Source organism: Chanodichthys erythropterus, chromosome 21 (assembly GCF_024489055.1).
Source record: "Chanodichthys erythropterus isolate Z2021 chromosome 21, ASM2448905v1, whole genome shotgun sequence".
Classification (NCBI taxonomy): Eukaryota; Metazoa; Chordata; class Actinopteri; order Cypriniformes; family Xenocyprididae; genus Chanodichthys; species Chanodichthys erythropterus.
In genome coordinates this window covers 6,541,915-6,562,125 of record NC_090241.1, presented here as the reverse complement: position 1 = coordinate 6,562,125, position 20,211 = coordinate 6,541,915, and the positions used below count along the sequence as shown (strand labels likewise).

At 36.3% G+C, this 20,211-nt stretch overlaps 1 protein-coding gene across 2 annotated transcripts; it reads left to right on the top strand.

Moving 5' to 3' along the window:
- The first annotated feature begins 271 nt into the window (after positions 1-271).
- usp40 (ubiquitin specific peptidase 40) lies at positions 272-19,608 on the top strand. 2 transcript variants are annotated; one of them, XM_067373204.1, is made up of 31 exons: positions 273-1,239; positions 3,812-3,879; positions 3,981-4,094; positions 4,578-4,742; positions 5,187-5,333; positions 5,899-6,042; positions 6,282-6,410; positions 6,531-6,659; positions 7,302-7,409; positions 8,271-8,577; positions 8,857-8,938; positions 9,019-9,190; positions 9,382-9,466; positions 10,089-10,159; positions 10,607-10,968; positions 12,284-12,437; positions 12,814-12,874; positions 14,025-14,078; positions 14,161-14,249; positions 14,365-14,451; positions 14,542-14,578; positions 14,671-14,735; positions 14,829-14,903; positions 14,990-15,098; positions 15,234-15,313; positions 15,475-15,593; positions 15,773-15,838; positions 15,942-16,152; positions 16,248-16,343; positions 16,828-16,922; positions 17,118-19,608. In XM_067373204.1, exons 1-31 carry the CDS (start codon positions 1,047-1,049, stop codon positions 17,230-17,232), a joined length of 3,789 nt encoding a protein of 1,262 aa, XP_067229305.1. In that variant the 5' UTR covers positions 273-1,046; the 3' UTR covers positions 17,233-19,608. The 2 variants fall into 2 exon arrangements, 1 of the variants encoding a protein (XP_067229305.1); XR_010893406.1 differs by lacking the exon at positions 17,118-19,608 and having other exon boundaries at positions 272-1,239; positions 16,232-16,343; positions 16,828-16,855.
- The last annotated feature ends 603 nt before the right edge of the window (positions 19,609-20,211 follow it).

The following is a 20,211-nucleotide window of genomic DNA, read 5'->3' as shown; positions in this document are numbered from 1 at the left end:
CAAGTCCAAAAATGTATGGATTTCTTTCTTCTACTGAACGCAAAAGAAGATATTTTAAAGAATATGGATAACCAAACAGTTGATGGACCCCATTGTTTTCCACAGTGTGAAAAAAATACTACTAAGTCAATGGGGTCCATCAACTGTTTGGTTACCCATATTCTTTAAAATATCTTCTTTTGTGTTCAGCAGAAGATATAAATTAATACATGTTTGGAACAACTTGAGGGTGAGTAAATGACAGAATATTCATTTTTGGGTGAACTATCCCTTTAATTATAATTTGCAGGGTGACTGTGAGGTCATGATTATGAATAGGCCTGTGGTTGTATGGTCATTGATAACAACAAAGATTTATTATAGGCCTGTATATAAAACTACAGAATCCGTCAAACCAAGGAACAGTCGGATGAGGGAAATATGTAGTTCAAAGTGAAACAATATTACTTGCACAAAGGAAGGCCGTTACCGTGGAGAACTACAAGTACCACAATGCAAAGCGGCTAAAGACGTGTCATCAAGCAAACATGGCTGCGTCCTAAAAACATTAATGGTTTTCTACTCATATTTCATTTTTCCACTTTTACTACTAGGAAACCGATCGTTTCGAACAAAACAGTCGCGTTTAAAATATTATAAAGTAAATTAGCGGTCAAATAACACGAAACTAATAAAAGCAGCTGTCAACGAGAAATAATTTGTTCGTTTAAACCTCAATGGTGGAATATGGAAGCAGTGCAGTCACCTCTCAGATTTCCATTTTCCGTTTTAAGGACTGAGATTTACTCACGACACCTGTGATTCATCCAGAGGAACTTAAAGAGGGCAAACGACCATTTAGTTCCTCGGTTGGTTTATAAAAGCGATGTTTAGTCCTGTGAAGTCATCTTATTCCAGGGTGAGCCCACTGATCGTTAATCGGGAGCTAGGGAAGACCAAGATGAGATAGCAAGAGGCGAAACACTTTCTTTTCACAGTAAACGAAACTCGGTTCTCTAAAGACCAGGAGGTTTACCGATACTAAGCTTTACTTGGCAGCTGCGGTCATGTTTGGAGATCTGTTTGAGGAGGACGGGGATGGTTTTTCCTCCTCTACACCTGGCACAGGTGTGAAGGGGAGAGAGTCTGAGCCTCCTCCACCCAGAGGGAAAGTCAAACTATGTGGGATCAAGAATCAGGGTGGCACCTGTTACCTCAACTCCCTGATACAGACTCTGCTCTTCACACCAGAGTTTAGGGGTAAGATGGAAGGTTGAAAAATACATTTTCATTACTCTTTAAAAGAATAAGCTGCCTAAAATTAACATACTGTCGTTATTTACTTTACTTACCTCTGAAGATAATTTTGGCCACTTTATTCTGTGTAATTACTGATGACCGTCCAAATACCCTCAATTTTGCACTTGACCACTTGTCTACTTGCATGATGTACTTCCTGTATTTGGTCCAAGTGTTCAAGTGGGTGTGAAGACCGCAAGTTTGTGTAGAACTTTGGATTACCCAATGCTTTATTTTGATTTTCAATACTTTGTGTTTTAAAATAAACTCACAAATGTCTGTTCAGTAGTCACACAATTTAGTACTGGTGGTGCTTTTAAATGAGTGACAAACAGTTGCAAATGTTGTGCAAAATACACATACTCATCAAATGTGAAATGCTTTGTTTTACTACCAAATTATGTGTAATATCTAATTAAGTTAACTTACAGTGGAATGTTTTCCTCGACATTGCGTGCATGTGATGCATGATGGGATACTCTTAGTCTCCAATACTGCTTTGAATAAGATTTGTTCATGAATCGGATTATAATTAGTACTGCAGTTCAACTGTTCGCATCAGCTAAAGGGTTAGTTCACTCACAAATAAAAATTCTAATTTTGTCTGTCTCACCTTCATGTCATTCTAAACCCATAAGACCTTCGTTCATCTTCGGAACATACATTAAAGGGTTAGTTCACCCAAAAAAGAAAATTTTGTCATTAATGACTCCCGCTCATGTCGTTCCAAACCCGTAAGACCTCCGTTCATCTTCGGAACACAGTTTAAGATATTTTAGATTTAGTCCGAGAGTTTTCTGTCCCTCCATTGAAAATGTATATACGGTATACTGTCCATGTCCAGAAAGGTAATAAAAACATCATCAAAGTAGTCCATGTGACATCAGTGGGTTAGTTAGAAGTTTTTGAAGCATCGACAATACATTTTGGTCCAAAAATAACAATCAGCATTGTCTTCTCTTCCGGGTCTGTTGTCAATCCGGGTTCATGACTCCGCAGTGACGCTGCTGATGTAAGACGCTGCTGACGTGTTATCTGATGCACCCGAGCTTCGTTTACAGTCTGATGGGGACGCACGCTGTATTCAAGCTATGTGCATGTCGCGGATGTCCTAATCGACAAAAACAATGACGTAAAAGTGCATTACCAACACTGACAGATGAAAGGATTCAATGGAATCAATTCAATGGAATCAGTTCAATGGTATCAACTTAATGGAAAGGATTCCAGAAGAGAAGACAATGCTGAATAAAGTCGTAGTTTTTGTTATTTTTGGACCAAAATGTATTTTCGATTCTTCAACACAAACTAACTGACCCTCTGATGTCACATGGACTACTTTGATGACGTTTTTATTACCTTTCTGGACATGGACAGTATACCGTATATACATTTTCAATGGAGGGACAGAAAGCTCTCGGACTAAATCTAAAATATCTTAAACTGTGTTCCGAAGATGAACGGAGGTCTTACGGGTTTGGAACGACATGAGGGTGAGTCATTAATGACATAATTTTCATTTTTGGGTGAACTAACCCTTTAAGATATATTTGATGAAATACGATGGCTCAGTGACTGAGGCCTCTATTGCCAGCAATGTCACTGAACTTCTCAAGATCCAGAAAGGTGCTCAAAACATATTTAAAACAGTTAATGTGAGTACAGTGGTTCTATCTTATTATTATAAAGTGACGAGAATACTTTTTGTGCGGCAAAAAAAAGAAACAACAAAAAAAACCCCCACAAAATAATGGCTTTTCAACAAAAAGCGTTACAAATATTTTGTTTCGAATCAGTGGTTTAGAGCACCAAAGTCTTGGTTTGGCAGTTTGATATGCGATCCGAATCACTGATTCGAAATAAAAGATTCGTAAAGCTTCATGAAGCTGTGCTTTGAAATCGGCCCATCACTAGATATTGTTAAAGTCGTTATTTTGTTTTTTTGGCACGCAAAAAGTATTCTTGCCACTTTATAATATTAAGGTAGAACCACTGTACTCACATGAACCGTTTTAAATATGTTTTGAGTACCTTTCTGGATCTTGAGAGGTTTGTTGACATTGCTGTCAGTGACAGAGACAGAGACACTGAGCTATTTGATTTTATCAAAAATATCTTAATTTGTGTTCCAAAGATTAACAAAGGTCTTATGGGTGTGGAACGACATGAGGGTGAGTAATCAATGACAGAATTTTCATTTTTGGTGAACTAACCCTTTAACTCTTAAGATTTACATTGAATAATGACTTAAATTTTGGCCTGTTTGGCCAACAAAGATATGAATTTAGAATACCTAGTGCAAGAGTCATATGGGCTTTTTTTAAACTCTCTTGTAGTGCATTTTCTGTCTGTTTTAAGCTTGACAACCCAAGTCCTCATTTACTACTTATAGATCGAGTGGCCAAGATATAAAAAAAAAATATTTAAAAAATAAGTTTTTATGTTCTGTGTATAAACAAAGACATATATGTTTGGAGCAGCACTTTGGGGTGAATTTATTTTTTATTTTGTGAAATAAAATGATCTCTCACAGAGGAGCTGTTCCGTCTTGGACCGGATGAATTAGGGTGCCTGGCTGACAAGACCAAATCAGAGGCAAAGGTGTGTATGGAAGTGTGTGAGGGAGATGAATGGAACGCTTTATACTGCACATGTTTCAGAGGACCAGATGGATAGATGTTTCCTGCTCTGTGTGATCTCAGGTCCGTGTGATTCCACTGGAGCTACAGAGACTGTTTTCTCGTCTGTTGCTGGTGGATGAACAAACAGCCTCCACGACAGACCTGACGGACAGTTTTGGCTGGACTAACAATGAGGTACAAGAACTTTATAATCTTTACTTACTTTACATTTAGCAGGTACTTTTCATGTAACAATGACTAACTGCAAAAACAGTCCCTTTGCGGTTATCTGGGGTCCCAGGGTTGCAAAGGTCACTTTGGGTAATAACACCTAAATTATGTAGCTAAGTTATCTTGCTTAAGGCAAAATTGGCAACCGTTAATTTTCTTGACCCTGCTTTTTCGTAATTAACCCCATGATCCTTAAAAGAAAATTTCGGCCATATGTCATCGTATGTTGTCACCCTCATTCCTGCACTTTATGGTGATTTAAAATAAATAAGATAAAAATAAAGCAGATATAACACTATTTTTTTCTATATAGTTTTTAACTGCCCCATCCTTCACTAAAGGTCCGTTCACACCTATAAAGATAATAACTATATTATCTGCAGTGATGTTATGAAATGATCAGGGTGTTTGTTAAAATCTTTCATCTTATGCTTCGATTTTGTTTAGGAAATGGGTCAGCAGGATGTGCAGGAGCTGAACCGGATCCTGTTCAGTGCTGTGGAGAGCTCCTTAGTGGGCACTTCAGGCAGCAGTCTTATACACCGGCTGTACCATGGGACGCTTGTCAACCAGATCACCTGCAAGGAGTGCGGCAATATTAGTGAGAGACAGGTCAGAATGGAGAATGTGCCTCTAGTAATTTTGCTTCCAGCAGTCCAGTTTATAACTCTATTAAATATAAGCAGCACAAAAAGCAGTGCATATTTATTATTTATGATACAGTACTGTTTAAAAGTTTAATAGTGATTTTTCAATCTTACATATTGTGTCTTTAAAGAATAAAGGGTAAAATGGTTTCCACAAAAATATTATGCAGCATGTTTTTCATAAATGATGATAATAATAAGAAATGTTTCTTGAGCACAAAAATCTGAGGATCATGTGACCCTGAAGACTGGAGTAATGATGCTGAAAATTCAGCTTTGCTATTACAGGAATACATTGCAATTTAAAATGTATTCATATGGAGTTGTTTTAAAACTATTTCATATTTTTACTGTGTTTTTTAGCATTAAATGCAAAACTTCTTTTCTCTCTATCTTTCTGTTCTCTCAGGAGGACTTTCTGGACCTGACCGTGTCAGTGCGTGGTGTGAGTGGACTGGAAGAGGCGCTGTGGAACATGTTTGTGGAGGAGGAGATGTTTGAGGGTAATAATCTCTACCGCTGCGGCAGATGTGACCGGCTGGTTAGGGCTGCTAAGGTCAGTCAATACTGTTAACTTGATCATTCGTCTTCCTAAGGCCTTATATAATAGAAATTTATTCAAAATCCCCAAATCAGCAGTTAGATATCTACAGTATTTACAGAGGTCATTATTTACCTGAGGCACACTTCCATTCAAAAGTTTAAGGTTGTTTCTTATGCTCACCAAAGTATTTATTTGATTAAAAATACAGTAAACGGTGATATTGTGAAGTATTATTACAATTTAAAATAGCTGTCTTCCTTTTGTTAACACTTTACAATAAGGTCTCATTTGTTAACATTAATGTATTAACTAACATGAACTAACAATGAGCAACATATTTTTACAGCATTTAATTAACCTTAGTTAATGTTACTAAATAAAAATGTTCATGTTAGTTCACAGTGATTTAACTAATGTTAACAAATACAACTTTTGATCTTAAAAATGTATTAGTAAATGTTGAGGCTAATGCAGTTAACTAATGTTAATAAATGTGAAATAGTACTAAGCTTTATTCTAGATACAGATTCAGATGAGTACTGTAGTCATTCATCATTCATTTTGTCTTTTGTCACAGTCTGCTAAACTGAGAAAACTTCCACCATTCCTGACCATTTCTTTGTTGAGGTTCAACTTTGACTTTGCCAAGTGTGAGCGCTACAAAGAGACCGGGAGCTACACTTTTCCTCTTGAATTCAACCTCAGAGCATTTTGTGAGCAGGTACCAGATCTGAATCGTACACAAATACATATTCCAATCTCTCCAGCCAAGTAAGATAAGTCTGTTTTATTTGTGGAGATTCTATTCTGAGCAGTGTATGATGTCTGGTCATGTAGAATGCGCTGCAGACTTAGTTACACTCCTGTTAGTAGCTGTTGAGAACATTTATATTATCCAATATGCATCAAGCATAGACTAATTTTGAGCTAAAAATCACTCGTTAACTGTGTTTCTGACAGAGCAACTGGCCGGACTCTGAGTATTCGTATGAGCTCTTCTCTGTCATCATACATAAAGGAGGCTGTTATGGAGGTCATTATCATGTCTACATCAAAGACATTGATCAGCTTGGCCACTGGGAGGCACCGGTCAGTCTTTTTTTATTTTTTATTATTGCAGTCTGTATGTATGGTTCAAAATTAAAAAGTCCAATCCAATAGTAACAAGAAATCTCTGTTTGTGATAATCCCCCCCCCGCCCCAACACAGGAGGAAGAGGTGAAAATAAAGGCGAAGACCCAGAGACAAGAGGCCAAAGTTGGGGAAAGAAAGACAGAGAGTGAGAACTGTGTAGACACTGAAGATCCACTCTCTGTTCTTACTGGCATTCTGGCTCAGGTATGCTGTTATGCCATACAGCTCTACTGCTATACAAGGCAGCAAGCTGATGTTTGAAATATTATTAGCATGTTTTTGATTTCTAGCAGTTATTTATTGTATATAATTTAGGGCTGCACAACGATTAATCGCGATTAATCGTTTGCAAAATAAAAGTCTGTGTTACGTAATGTATGTGTGTATAATAATTATGTATATATAAGTACATGCACATACATGTATATATTTAAGAAAAAAATTATATTTATATATAAAATATTTATATGTAATATAAAATGTATATAAATATGTATATTTATACATGTATATATTTCTTAAATGTATACATGTATGTGCATGTATTTATATATACATAATTATTATACACAGAACACACACATATATTACGTAAACACACTTTTATTTTGCAAACGATTAATTGCGATTAATCGTTTTGCAGCCCTAATATAATTATGAAATTCCTTCTTTTGAATCAAGAAAATCCCACTGTGGCTTACTTCACAGCTCAATAAAGTGAACAATTATGGATGCATACTGTTTTGAAAGGCACAATGACTGTAATCAATATTTCTTAATTTTGTGGGCAAACAAATTTCACATACTGATTTTCACTTTTTTTTTTTTTTTTTTTTTTTTCCTCAGGAGGAGACAAAATGTGTGCTTGTAGATCAGCTGGGACAAAAGCTGATGAATAAAACTGGCATGGCATGGAGCAAAAAATATAAAAAACAGTATGGCACCATCAGCAAGGTTAGGGTTCCAGGGTCCCACCTTATATTAAGTGGCCTTAACTACTATGTACTTAGATCAAAAAATAAGTACAATGTACTTATTGGGTTCATATTGAATTGCAAAACACTTGTGCTGCTATTGAGGTGGGATATGGGTAAGGTTAGGGAAAGCTTTGGTGGTATGGGTAGGTTTAAGGGTAGGGGTAAGGTGTAAGGGATGGGTCCACAGTTTAATTATAAATGTAATAACAGAAATTAATTACAGATGTAATTACATGCAGGTGTTTTTCAAATATAAGTACAATGTAAAAACATGTATGTACACAATAAGTGCATTGTATCAAATGATTCATTTAAATGTAAGTACATAGTAGTTAAGGCCACTTAATATAAAGTGGGACTGGTTCCAGTGTATATACTTCACACTACACAGGCACACATACACTAACATGTGGGGTCTGTAAGATTTTTTTGTTATTATTATATTTAAATTAAAATACAACAAGAATGCATTAATTTGATCAAAAGTGACATTTATGATGTTACAAAAGATTGTCACAGTTCCCCAAAAAAAAATTAAGCAGCACAACTGTTTTGAACATTTATAATAATAAAAGTCTCTTGAGCACCAAATCACCATATTAGAATGATTTCTGAAGGACTGTGTGAACCTGAAGTTTAGAGTAATGATGCTGAAAAATCTGGTGTTTTGTTTTCTGTAATAAATTACATTTTAAATTGGTATTAAAATGGAAAAAAGTTCTATTTGTTATAATATATCGAAAAAGATATTGTATTCATGCATTCATGTACCTTCAGTTGATTCGTTAAGGTTAAATTGATTCTATATTGAGATTTGAAACCCTTTGTCATCCTCCAGTTTCTTCAGAGCCACCCAAATGTCTTTATGCTGGTCTCCAATGGAACCCGTGTAACTCTGAAAAATGCTGTTCCTGCGGCAACAGAACCCAGTCCAACAGAACCAGTCCGTTCTACTTCAGCCAAAAGCAACACAGAGATCATAGAGCCAGAAACAGCAGGAGACACTGATGGATGTCATTGGTTTGATCTGAATGACTCCACTGTGACAGCCATTACGGTGAAGGACATCGAGAAGCAGTTTCAGGGAAAAGAGAGTGCCTACATGCTCTTTTACAGGAAGACAACTATGAAAAGACCTCCAGAGGGTATGCTGTGTGTATGTGCATAGGGTCAAACCTGTCAGATGGACATTTTTTATAAAACGCATGAAAAAAAAACACATGAAACAAAATGCACAATTATGGATGCATACTGTTTTGAAAGGCACAACAACTGTAATCAATATTTCTTAATTTTGTGGGCAAACAAAAGCATTTAGTGCTTGGAAAGTGTTCATTTTTGACCATGTGGTGCGAATAAATTTGTTTCACTAACTGCTGAAACAACATGATTGAACATAGGCTTTTTTGTATCTTTTTAAACAGCCATAGGAAACCCTGCATACAAAGTTCCTCCTCACCTGGTGGAGATGGTACAAGAGGAGAATGCAAGAGTTCAGCAGAGGAGGTGGCTTTATATACAATCAAACACTCATACACTCAGCATGGGGCATTTTATGCAATGTCAATGTCCTCTGTGTCTTGTAGAGCTGAGTTTGATGCCAGCAGCAACAGCATTGAAGTGAGACTGCATTTGGCTCCTCATTATCACTGCCAAAATGGAGCCCTACACCCCACAGCCCCAAACGAAGACTCTATAATCACAGTCACCTTTGACCGCAGAAAGACTGTGGGAGACCTACGATTAGCCATCTACCAGGTGACATCAGTGATCCCGTTATTTGTCCTCACTCCATAATTGTGTTTACACATACAGTGATTTTTCAGTGACAGTTTTCAATGTAAGCTGATCATTTTTGGTTACATGAGCAAAAACAGTTTTATTGTAAATGAATGCGTTAGAGCTGACAGAATGTCAAGTTTACTCTGACCTTGACTTTGGTTTTGTAGATGCAGGATCTTTGGGAAGGAGACATGGCATTGACTTTGGCTAAGAATGTGCCAGCTGGGTTACATTTGTATGATACTCTGACAGGTGAACACATTTACAGTTTATAGTATACTTACATTTGCAATAACACGTTTTGTGAAGTCCTTCCAGACACTTTTAGACAGCTACACTAGATTCACTACATTCACAAGTTTGGGGTCAGTAATTTTTTTAAATTTTTTTTATGAAAGGTAATTAATACATTTATTCAGAAAGGATGCATTAAATTGATCAAGAGTGACAGTGAAGATATTTTTATAATGATACATAAGATTTCTATTCATCAAAGAATCCTTAAAGAAAGTATCACAAAAATATTAAGTTTTCAGCATTTATAATAATAACAAATATTGTCTGAGCACCAAATCTGAATATTAGAAGGATTTCTGAAGGATCATGTGACACTGAAGACTGGAGTAATGGCTGCTGAAATTTCAGCTTTGCCATCACAGGGAATACATTACATTTTAAAATATATTCAAATATAAAACACATTTTAATTGTAATAATTTTCCACAGTAGTACTGTTTTTGCTGTATCTTTTAATTAAAATGGCTTGGTGAACATAAGAGTCCTTTCAAAATTATTACCAACTCCAAATTTTTGTACAGAAGTGAATGTGATCAGTTATTCTGGATGATCATTTATGTCTCTTGTGTTGTTTCAGATGACCAGATGTCTCTTTATAGTGCAGGAGTGTGTCATGGCTCTGATCTCTTTGTGTGGAATGGAAGAGAGGTGGGCAACTGCATCAACAGTGGCTATATGGGTTTATTATAAAATTGATATTATTTCTACCAACGTTTCTACCAAAATATTGAGTTGGTGCTCTACTTGTGCTCATTTGAGGGATCTGTGAACCTCTCAGAACTGGCCCATGTTTCACTGATTCGAGAGTTGGATACTGACAGTGATGCTACATAAGCTGCCCACAAACAAACATGATGGTTTTCAGAACATACAAATATCCAAAGTCATTTAATTTAACACCTTTTTGCAGAGTGGAATGGAGTCAATTTTTTTTCTATTTTTTTTTTCTAGAACTTCCATTTCTTCTGTGTGAACTCATGTAAAGGGTCAGATCAGGCATCGGCTCCTTTGGTGGAAAAGAGATATATGTGGATTGCAATTTCAAAACATTAGAGCCAAATTGATATTTTCTCTTTCTCTATCTCTTTCTTTCAGGTCAATGGTGTGGTGGTGCAAACTGGGATCGAATGGGAGCCTGTTTTGTTGACTGTGTTGCGTCCCTCTGCAGAGGAGCTGGGATGTGGGGATGGGTCAGGGGTCGGAGACACTGATGGATCTGGTCTGGTCCGTTCCATGAAGGGCTTTGCTGGTGGGGCCACTCTGGGTACAGTGCTCGAGGCTCTAGGGCCCCAAGAGGCCTTTTTGTGCCAGGAGCAGAGCCGTCCAGGGGCCAGTGGGGGCGGGGCCAGTGGCTGGAGGGTTTTTCCACCTCAGGACATGCAGAGGACACTGAGAGAGCTTTCTCTGAAGGACGGTGACGCTCTACTGCTGCTACAGCCAGAAGAACTAGACAGCAGGTAAGGGAAGCAATTGCATGATTCTTGATACAGTTTTTTTTTTTAACACCACCAAATTGATATTAAACGCACTCCTTTTAACTATTTAATTTAAAAGGTTAACTCGCCTAAAAATGAAAATTCTGTCATCAGTTGCTCACCATATGATATGACCAAAATCTTATATCATGATATGAGAAATTTTATTTCATGATAACGATATATATCACAATATGTTTTAAATAAGATTTTTATATCAAAATTTGATACCATTGAAATATCATAATTCTTGTCACAGTTTCAACAGTTTCAATTTCACAAACTACAAGCCTAAAAAAACTTGAAGAAAAGTAAACAGTCGGTGATAAAATGAGAATGAAGAAACTAATTACAAGCAATAGGACAAACATAAATACATAAATTGTATAAAGTAATCAAATGTATAAAAAAAAACCACTGCATAGTCTTCACTGTGTGAAATGTAATATACATTTATTCTTAAAGTTACAAAAGTGATTGTCAAGACCAGTGAGAGATTTTCTCTTTTGTTGTTTGATTAACATTGACACAGCTAGGTTTATTAGGCTGCTGTCACTTTAAGAGCGAATGCACGGATCCAATATACTGTTACACATGCATTTTATCTGTTTACTTTTTAACTTAAGATATAAATGGCTGTGTTTGAGGATACTTGCAAAGATGGGCATTTTGACATAAGTATGTGTATTTAACCCTTCAAGCCCAATTAGGTGGTAAAAAGCACTTAGTTCAGTTCTCACACGCTTATAATGTGCATGCATATAGTGAAATTAGTTCTCTTTTGCTACTTATTGCACTTAATTTATTTTTAAAAATGCATGCAAACAATAAGCTTTCATGACTACGCAGCACAGCTATGTCACGAATGTTGCTAGTCCAAAATCTCTACCTGTTGACAAATTTCTAACAGTTAATCATGTCTACCGGTATATCGCCCACCCCGAGCTCACCCTCATGTCATTCCAAACCCATGACACTTTCATTCATCTACTATTCTACACATCAGTACAAATAGATATTTTTAATGAAACCTGAGAGATGTCTGTTTCTCCACTGAATCCACTTGATCCATATGAATTTCTTTTACAATGTCTTTATAAACTTTTTGAAGCATCAAAGTTTTGGTTGCATGAACTCAATGGTTTCATTAAAAATATCTTTGTTTCAAAAATGAACAAGGAACAATTATTTTTCAATTAAATAAACAGCCGGCAACATTTCACAACACAGATACTAGAGAAGTATGTATATATATATATATATACATTGATATAATAGGGACCATAATTTTCCACAGTATCTTCAGCCTCAGTGGTGACGTAGTTACCGTGACAACGCCCTCAGACTGCCGCTGGCTGCAGGTGGAGTTTTGCCCACAGAGTGGAATGAAGGAGGAAGAGGAGGAGGAGCAGGGGAAGAAAAGGAGTAAAGTCTCAGCTTCAGGGAACATGGTGAGAATGAAAACATGCATGTATACACACAAATATACACTTTGTGCCAGTATTATTTATATCCTATTATTAGTTTTTAATCATATTTAAAAATTGGATTTTATTTTCATATTTTCACTTTTAATTTTAAATTTTAATCATTTTATGTTTTTTTTTTTTTCTTTTTGTCTCTCTTCTGGCTTTAATTTATTTTAATTTCAATTTCAGTACTTTTAGTATTTCAACTTTTGAACTAAGTGAAATCAGTTCGTTGCCAAGGCAACATTTATCATTTAAGTCTATCATTTAGTATTTATATTTGATTGTAGTTAACAGTAACAATGTGTTTTTAGAATGTTGTACACTTGTGTTGATTTGCTGTGTTTGACACTTGCAGCTGCTGGCAGAGGTGAAGGAAAAAGCTCTTGAGGAACTTCGCCTACAGGATGAGCTCAGTGGTAATAACACTTAATAATAAGCCCCAATAATATCTAGTAATACCCAATAATTTTCAATAATAAGGGAAAAGGCTCAATAATACTCAGTAATGTCTCCTAGCATTCTCATAGCTTTAGTTTTTGTGTTTACTTTTTCATTCTATATCAGTGCTGACTGGGGGAAAAAAACTTTTTAAAATAGAGTAGAAAGTAGTACTTGTTTTTTTTGGTGGCCGATGCCATTAACTTGGAGAGCAGGGTGGCTGATGGCTAATCTAAAGCAGATATGGGCTGCATCCAAAATCGCTATATAGTAGACAAAAAAAACAGTATGTGACAAGTGTAGTATGTCTGAATTCACAGTACCCGGGGGCAAAAAGTACCCGGATGACCTAGTACTTCCGGTGAGATTCTGAAGTGTGCATATAATGGACACTGTACTATCCTATGAGGCCACGGGGCAGGTTTTGTGAATGACAGTGAAGCAGACACTGGTAGGTCATGTGTTAATGACAACATGGCGAATATAGTACATCCAGAATACATTCAAACTACTCGCACATTCATAATAAATAGAGCCTACTTTTTAGCGGTCGCAAAGTAATACGTACCTACTCGAGAGTATGCGATTTTGGATGCAGCCATGCTACTTAATGTATAGATAGTAAATAACGCATGCTTCAATTCAATTGTATTTGTTTTACATGTTTACCAAATTAGAAATAATTTGTAAAAGTAAACCTGTAAAATAAACATTATATAAGTACATGAGAAAGTATTAAACGTTTGCCTTTGTTACTAATAATAGACAGGCATATAACTTTTACTTTCTTAGTTTAAAATTTCTGTCTAATAATTTATAAGACACAACTGTTAAACAAAGACAGTAAACTAACTAATGAAGATGGATAATGGGAGCTCGTGTGCATCTGTGTTCAAACGCAGGTGTTCTTGGTGCTGTCAAAATAAAAGTCCACAAAGGAATGCAGTGGAAATGGGATTTTAACTTCAACCTTGACGAATGAGTGTATTTCACTTTTTGTCTAATAAATCAAATTAAAATATTTATCTGCCATTTATCGGGCGAAAAGAAAAACTTATAGGCCAATGCAGTTTATTAGAAATGCCAATATATCTTTTAGTTAGGAATCTTTCTTTTATTCCTTGTTAGGTGTTGAGTGCTGTCTGAGGCAAATGGATAGAAGTGGAAAACTTTTACCTCCAGGTATTTTTCAAAATGATCATCAGCATCACTGCTAATGTGATCTCTCTTGTTTACATGGTAAATTGGCTTGTCTGTGTTCTAGTACATGAGCATTTGAGTGTTCGGGATGCGGGGATCAGGCTGATGACTTCACTCTACCTGTGCCCTGGGCCAGTACCAACAGCAACACAGGTGCGTCCATACAATTTGGGCATGTGTGAATGTAAAAAACCACATCTCTTTGTGACTTTTTTTAATACCTAATGAACCTTCTGTATTGAAAAATATATATCTTTTCTCCATTCAGTTGTTCTTGTACTTTAGCATTGGTCTCGCGCCGTCAGTCGGTCAGGAGTTGGAGATAATTGTAGAGGAGTCTCTAACTGTGAAAGAGGTGAACTGTTTTTTTTTGTTTTTGTTTTTTGTTTTTAAATTAAATTCTACTTTTGATATGAAAATTAATTGCTGGTTCCTCTTATTCCAGTGCCTTAAGGAAATGTTGCAGATGGCGAGGCTTGAAGGTAAAATTCTTCAAATGTTTGCTTTTTAATTGCACGTTTAACTCGACTAGCTTTCTCAGATTTATTAATGAAACGCTTGTTTCTCTCTCAAGGTGAGTCATGGCACTTAAGGAGAGTGGACTGGTGTGAGGAGATTGGAGAGCCACTTATGGATGAGGTGGGAACTACAAAAATCAATACTAATCCTCTCATTTTTTTCTCATTTTGCAGTGATTTCAAATATTAATTCCTGTTTACTCTTGTCTCCTAGAATGCATCTCTGAAAGAGGCAAAGGTCATTCATGGGGACACACTGGTGCTGGTGGAGGGACGGCTGCCTCCAAAGGTGCTTTTTCAGTTTGGAACGATTTCTTGTGTAAGATAAAAAGGAAATGATCCTTTTCAAACAGTTTTCTCTAATTTCAATTTTAGGGTTACCTCAAGCTGTCAGTGAGGATGTATGTGGACATTATCGACAGCTCCAGTGTTCCAGAGCTGAACCACACAGCAGAGTCTCAGAGCATTGAGGGACTCACCACAGGTTGACATTTGACTTTTACCAAATTTTCTAAAAACCAAGTGGGATTCAGGTTGTTTCTGTCAGTGGGCTGTAAGATTATAAGTGCTTGAGAGAAGATGGTTTATGTTTGTTTATGTGTGGGTCCTGGTATTGCAGAGTGGTCTGGATCAGAGATGAAATTCATTGGTTATGTGGAGATATCAGATGAGGCTTCACTTGATGACCTCAAGACTCAGGTTGGCATCACTAATTAATGGGATTGATGAGCATATTAGATCTTTTACAAAAACACAAAACAATCTTCTAGACCCCAAAGTTTTGAACAGAAGTGTATATTTTTGGCTACACTGTCATATCACTATCCTTTCTTGAGAAAACCATATCTGTGTTCCGGTAGGTAATGACTCTGCCGGCACTTCAGGATGTGTGTGTGCCCAGCCCTGCGTTCCTACGTGTATGGCAGCTAGAGGGCAAGAAACTGTCCAGGATACTCAGAGGAAACCCGCAGACCCTCAGGTTGAAAGATTAGGATTTCGTTCATACTCTACTTTGTCTCTGTTGCCCTTTTCCCACCAAATGCTGCTGGTGCTGTGATGGAAACAACACTGAACGGTTCCAGATTGAGCACCAGCACTGTGACGGTGGAAAATTGACTTTTTATTGTATTTATGATTAATGTCCTCCTATTCCTGTAGGAAACTGAAGCTGGGGAATGGTGCGGAGGTGTGTATTCAGAGACTGATGAAAGAGGAAGACCTGGGGTGAGACATTCTGACAGCAAGTCAAATAATGAGGCGATTGATCAAATCCACGGAAGAAAGAAACAAGAAAACACTAATTATTCTTTTCTCGTAATCTGTTCAGGCTGAAGGATTTATTGCTGAGGGTTCAGATGGGGGTGCCAGGAGAGAAGGCATATTATCCCTCTGAGGAGTTTTTGTGGGACGCAGGGAGGGACGGCACCCCCCGGGGCCTGTACGCTGCTCTGGCCTCCCAGTACGGTCTCACTCCTGACAACCTGCTCATGGCTAAACACCTGCCTGACAAACACACCTGGATGCCCATTTCCAACTGGGTGAGAAGGGAGTGTGAAAATGGGAATATACTATTAGTAGGCAAGAGCTATAGAGTTAAGATTACACTTGAATAATCAGTTCTGAATAATCCCAGACTCAACAGGTCTCAAAAAGGAAGAAGAAGAGGAAAGCTGAGAGTCTACAGGCAGCCCCTTTCTACCTAAAAGATGGAGATATTATAGGTATCAAGGTAAATTGAATCAAGAACCTTCTTAATTCAATTTAAAGGGATAATTTACCTAAAAATGAAAATTCTTTCATCATTTCCTCACACTCTTTTCGTTCCAAACCTGTAAGAGTTTCATTCATCTTCGGAGCACAAATGAAGAGATTTCTGTCCCTCCATTGAAAGTCTATTCACCCAAAACTCTGATGCTTCAAAACATTCATAAAGAGGTTGTAAAATAAATCTGAATCGAGTGGTTTAATCCAAGTCTTCTGAAATGATGAACAGATTTAATTTAGGGTTTTATTCACATATAAATATTGATCATACATACATAACTCAAATTTGGTTAACAGAAGCTCAACTGTACTTGCTTGAATTTACCATTTTGAGATTAATAAACTGGCCGCCAAAATAGGTGATAATGTTTTTTTCAATACATTTTAAGCAATTATAATGTATATTTTTCACTCTCTTTTTTGTTTTTTTTGTATTTACATGTGTGTAGAATCTGCTGATAGACAATAATAAAGAATTCACGACTCTGGAAGATGAGATTGGTCAGCAGAGACTCAGGGAGGAGGCAGCAAATCTCAACACAAGGTGCATTTTTTTTTTTTTGCCTCTCCAAGATCACAAGATAAAGGGTTGTCAGCTTTTGCTGATTTGATTTTAGTAAACATGTAGCATTAAGGCCTTGTTTTTACCAGTGCACAGACGCATACGTTTTGACCCCAAACTTTTGTTAAACGGTTGTGTATGTTTCAATGACAGTGTGATCTTTATGTTGACCACTAGGGGACGTACTGCCACTGGAGAATGTTCACAAGAGAGTGGGTCCAAGAAGTTGGGCTCAACTAAAAACAGGAAACCAGAGGTGGCCTTATCGATCAATGTGGGAGTGTTCAGGTAACACATCCTGTGACCAGCCACCTCAGAGCTGCCCACTGGTCTTCAAAACCATCACTAAACTGGCCACTAAGGTGCCATGGCAGAATCTGCCCCACTGAGTCACAGCAACCCAAACTCAAAACAATGTGACAGAGCTGATCCAAAATATAATTTTAAGTGGGAATATCATCTTCAATCATTGAGATTTCTTGAAGCTTCTACACCTTTTTTTTTTTTTTGCCCTTTATATGCAATTCATTCCTGGAGCAGATCTCTGTACACTAGGGTGTTACAACTGTTGTCTTTTTTTTTTTTTTTTCTTTTTTTTTGTTTTTACATAATCACAATACTGTATGGAAAATGTTTTACACGGATATCCTTAATTATGTGCAGTTATGTAATGCATTAATTCACTCAAAAATAAAATTCTGCAATTATTACTCACCCCCATACCATTCCAGATTGTAAATTAGGCTGTTATTCAGTCATAATATTCCTGTTTACCAAAGCTTACATCTAGCCTGTGTTCTCATCAAAGTACAAAATTCGTCATTGACTGAACGTAATGCACATTTTTTAGGTCTGGGTGAAAATGCAAGCAAGATGCAGGTTTCAGTTCAGATTATCAGTGAATAACTATTTACATTTTCACAAAGTTACATTACAGTTTCTCTGTAATATCTTGTAATTCTGATTTTTTTATTTTTTTTCCCCTCTGAATTGTAAGATATTATGGAAGAGGATTAGGGCCAAGCAATAATAACAAAATAAAACCATCTCGAGATTAAAGTTGTTAAATTTGAGAAAAAGGTCGAGATAACATGTTGAGAATAAACTCATTAAATTATGAGAAAAAAGTCGTTACATTACGAGAACAAATTCGTTAAATTATGAGAAAAATATCATTAAATTTCAAGAAAAAAGTCGAGAGAAAATGTTGAGAATAAACTCATTAAATTATGAGAAAAAAGTTATTAAATTACGAGAACAAATTCATTCAATTACGAATTTGTTCTCATAATTTAATGACATTTTTTTTCTCAAAATTTAACAACTTTAATCTCGAGATGGTTTTATTTTTTATTTATTGCTTGGCCCTAATCCTCTTCCGTAAGATATAAACTCAAAATTCTCATAAATAAATTTGCAAATCTTTTTTACATTCTACAAATCTGACTTTTTTCACAGAATTGTGAGACATAAACTTGCAATTGCGAGTTATAAAGTCATAATTCCGACATTTTCTCGCAATTGCGAGGGGAAAAAAGTTAGAATTGTGAGTTTATATCTTTTTTTTTTTCTATATCTTCGGACTTTATTTCCCAGAGTTGCGTCTTTATCACTCGCAATTGCAGGTTTATATCTCGCAATTTTGACTCTATAACTCACAATTGTGAGTTTATATCTCAATTCTAAGAAAAGAAACCGCGGGTCAGTTCTGAGATATAAACTCGCAGTTGCCAGAAAAAAAAGTCAGAATTTGGAGATTAAAAGCTGCAATTAGCTTTTTTTAGTTTTTATTCTGTGGTGGAAACATACTTGCATATGAAAGTGAGTGAATAATGACAGAATTTTCATTTTTGGATGAACTATTCCTTTCATCTTTTCAGACTGGTCATATTAGGTCAAACATGATTTAAATATAACAATTCTCCTCCTTGTTAGTAGTCTCGGCCACCTTCTCAGAACATTGCAATTGAGTATTTTCCATCTTTTCCATTTGAGGTCGTAAAATGTGTTTAACTACAAATGGTTCCATGTTGAGTGTGTGCTAATAGTTCACAGAAGTCTTTAAACCTGTTTGACCAATCACCTCCCCCACTGCCACCTGCAGGAAATCAGCTGGTTGTGCTGAATCAATGCAGAAAAGAGAAAGAAATACTGGTCTATAAACAGAAAAATTTTAGCTCTCTACAAGCCTTTTTAATGAGAAATCGACAAGGCTATAATACTGCATATTCTTGTTATTGTAGTTGCACAAACAAGTAAAAAGAAAACGCTCTCCTGAATCAGAGACATGGAAATCAGGGATGTATATCTATGTTTGTTTCTGTTGCTGTTTTTTTTTTCTGTTGAGAAGAAAATGGAGATACTGTTTTGAACTGAAATGGTTCAGAGCACAAAATCAATTTTAAGTACATTTAAAAAACCATTTCTTTTACAAATGAACTGCATGTTTAGTTAAATATTGTTTGCCTTGTTTCCAATAAAAAAGTAATGTTCCATAGTACTGTATTTATAAGATGACAACGTTCAACAAGCATTGTTAAGCATAAATGCCAAATTAGTTTCAACTATTAACTATTCTGTTTTTTGTTTTGTTTTTTTGGTTTTTCCAGTTAATTATTTTGCAATCAGGCCTTCTCATTAAACAAGAACACATGAAAATGGCATCATTTTGGTTTTGAATGTCAAAGGTCTTTGTTAGGATTAAGTGGCTGCACAGATCATCTATATAATGTCTTTTCTACTCGTGTTGCTTTTGCTGACCGTTTAGCAAGTGAAGTGACTTCTGCATGATCGTGGAGTCTGTGGTAAGGTGTGACGTCTGGGTTATCCAAAAGCTCACTCCACTATCCAAAAGCTGAAGCGACCTGGATGAGTGACAGATTGAAAGCAATACGATTTTTCTCAGAACTGTTCATGTGTAACATGCAATACGTTTTCTGCAAAACTATTGCAAACAAAATATAGCACTGCAAGAACAGAAGTGCAGTTACATTTTCATCACTTCACTGAGGAATACAGATTTTATTTTATTTTTTTCTAAATCAGACTTGAAAGGATGTAGCAAAGGTCTGGTTTAAAGCATTATATGAAAGATGAAAAAAAAGTAAGGCTGTGCATTCTTCAAAGGTGCCATCGAACGTTTTCTTACAAGATGTAATATAAGCCTAAGGTGTCTCCTGAATGTGTCTGTGAAGTTTCAGCTCAAAATACCCCCTAGATTTTTTTTAATTAGTTTAACTGCCTATTTTGGGGCATAATTAGAAATGCGCCG

Excerpts from the sequence above, each read along its gene's own strand:
- usp40 (XM_067373204.1), top strand. The coding sequence starts at position 1,047 with ATGTTTGGAGATCTGTTTGAGGAGGACGGGGATGGTTTTTCCTCCTCT. Across the intron at positions 6,043-6,281 it reads TCAGAGCATTTTGTGAGCAG|AGCAACTGGCCGGACTCTGA; the intron begins GTACCAGATCTG and ends TGTTTCTGACAG. Across the intron at positions 7,410-8,270 it reads AGTATGGCACCATCAGCAAG|TTTCTTCAGAGCCACCCAAA; the intron begins GTTAGGGTTCCA and ends GTCATCCTCCAG.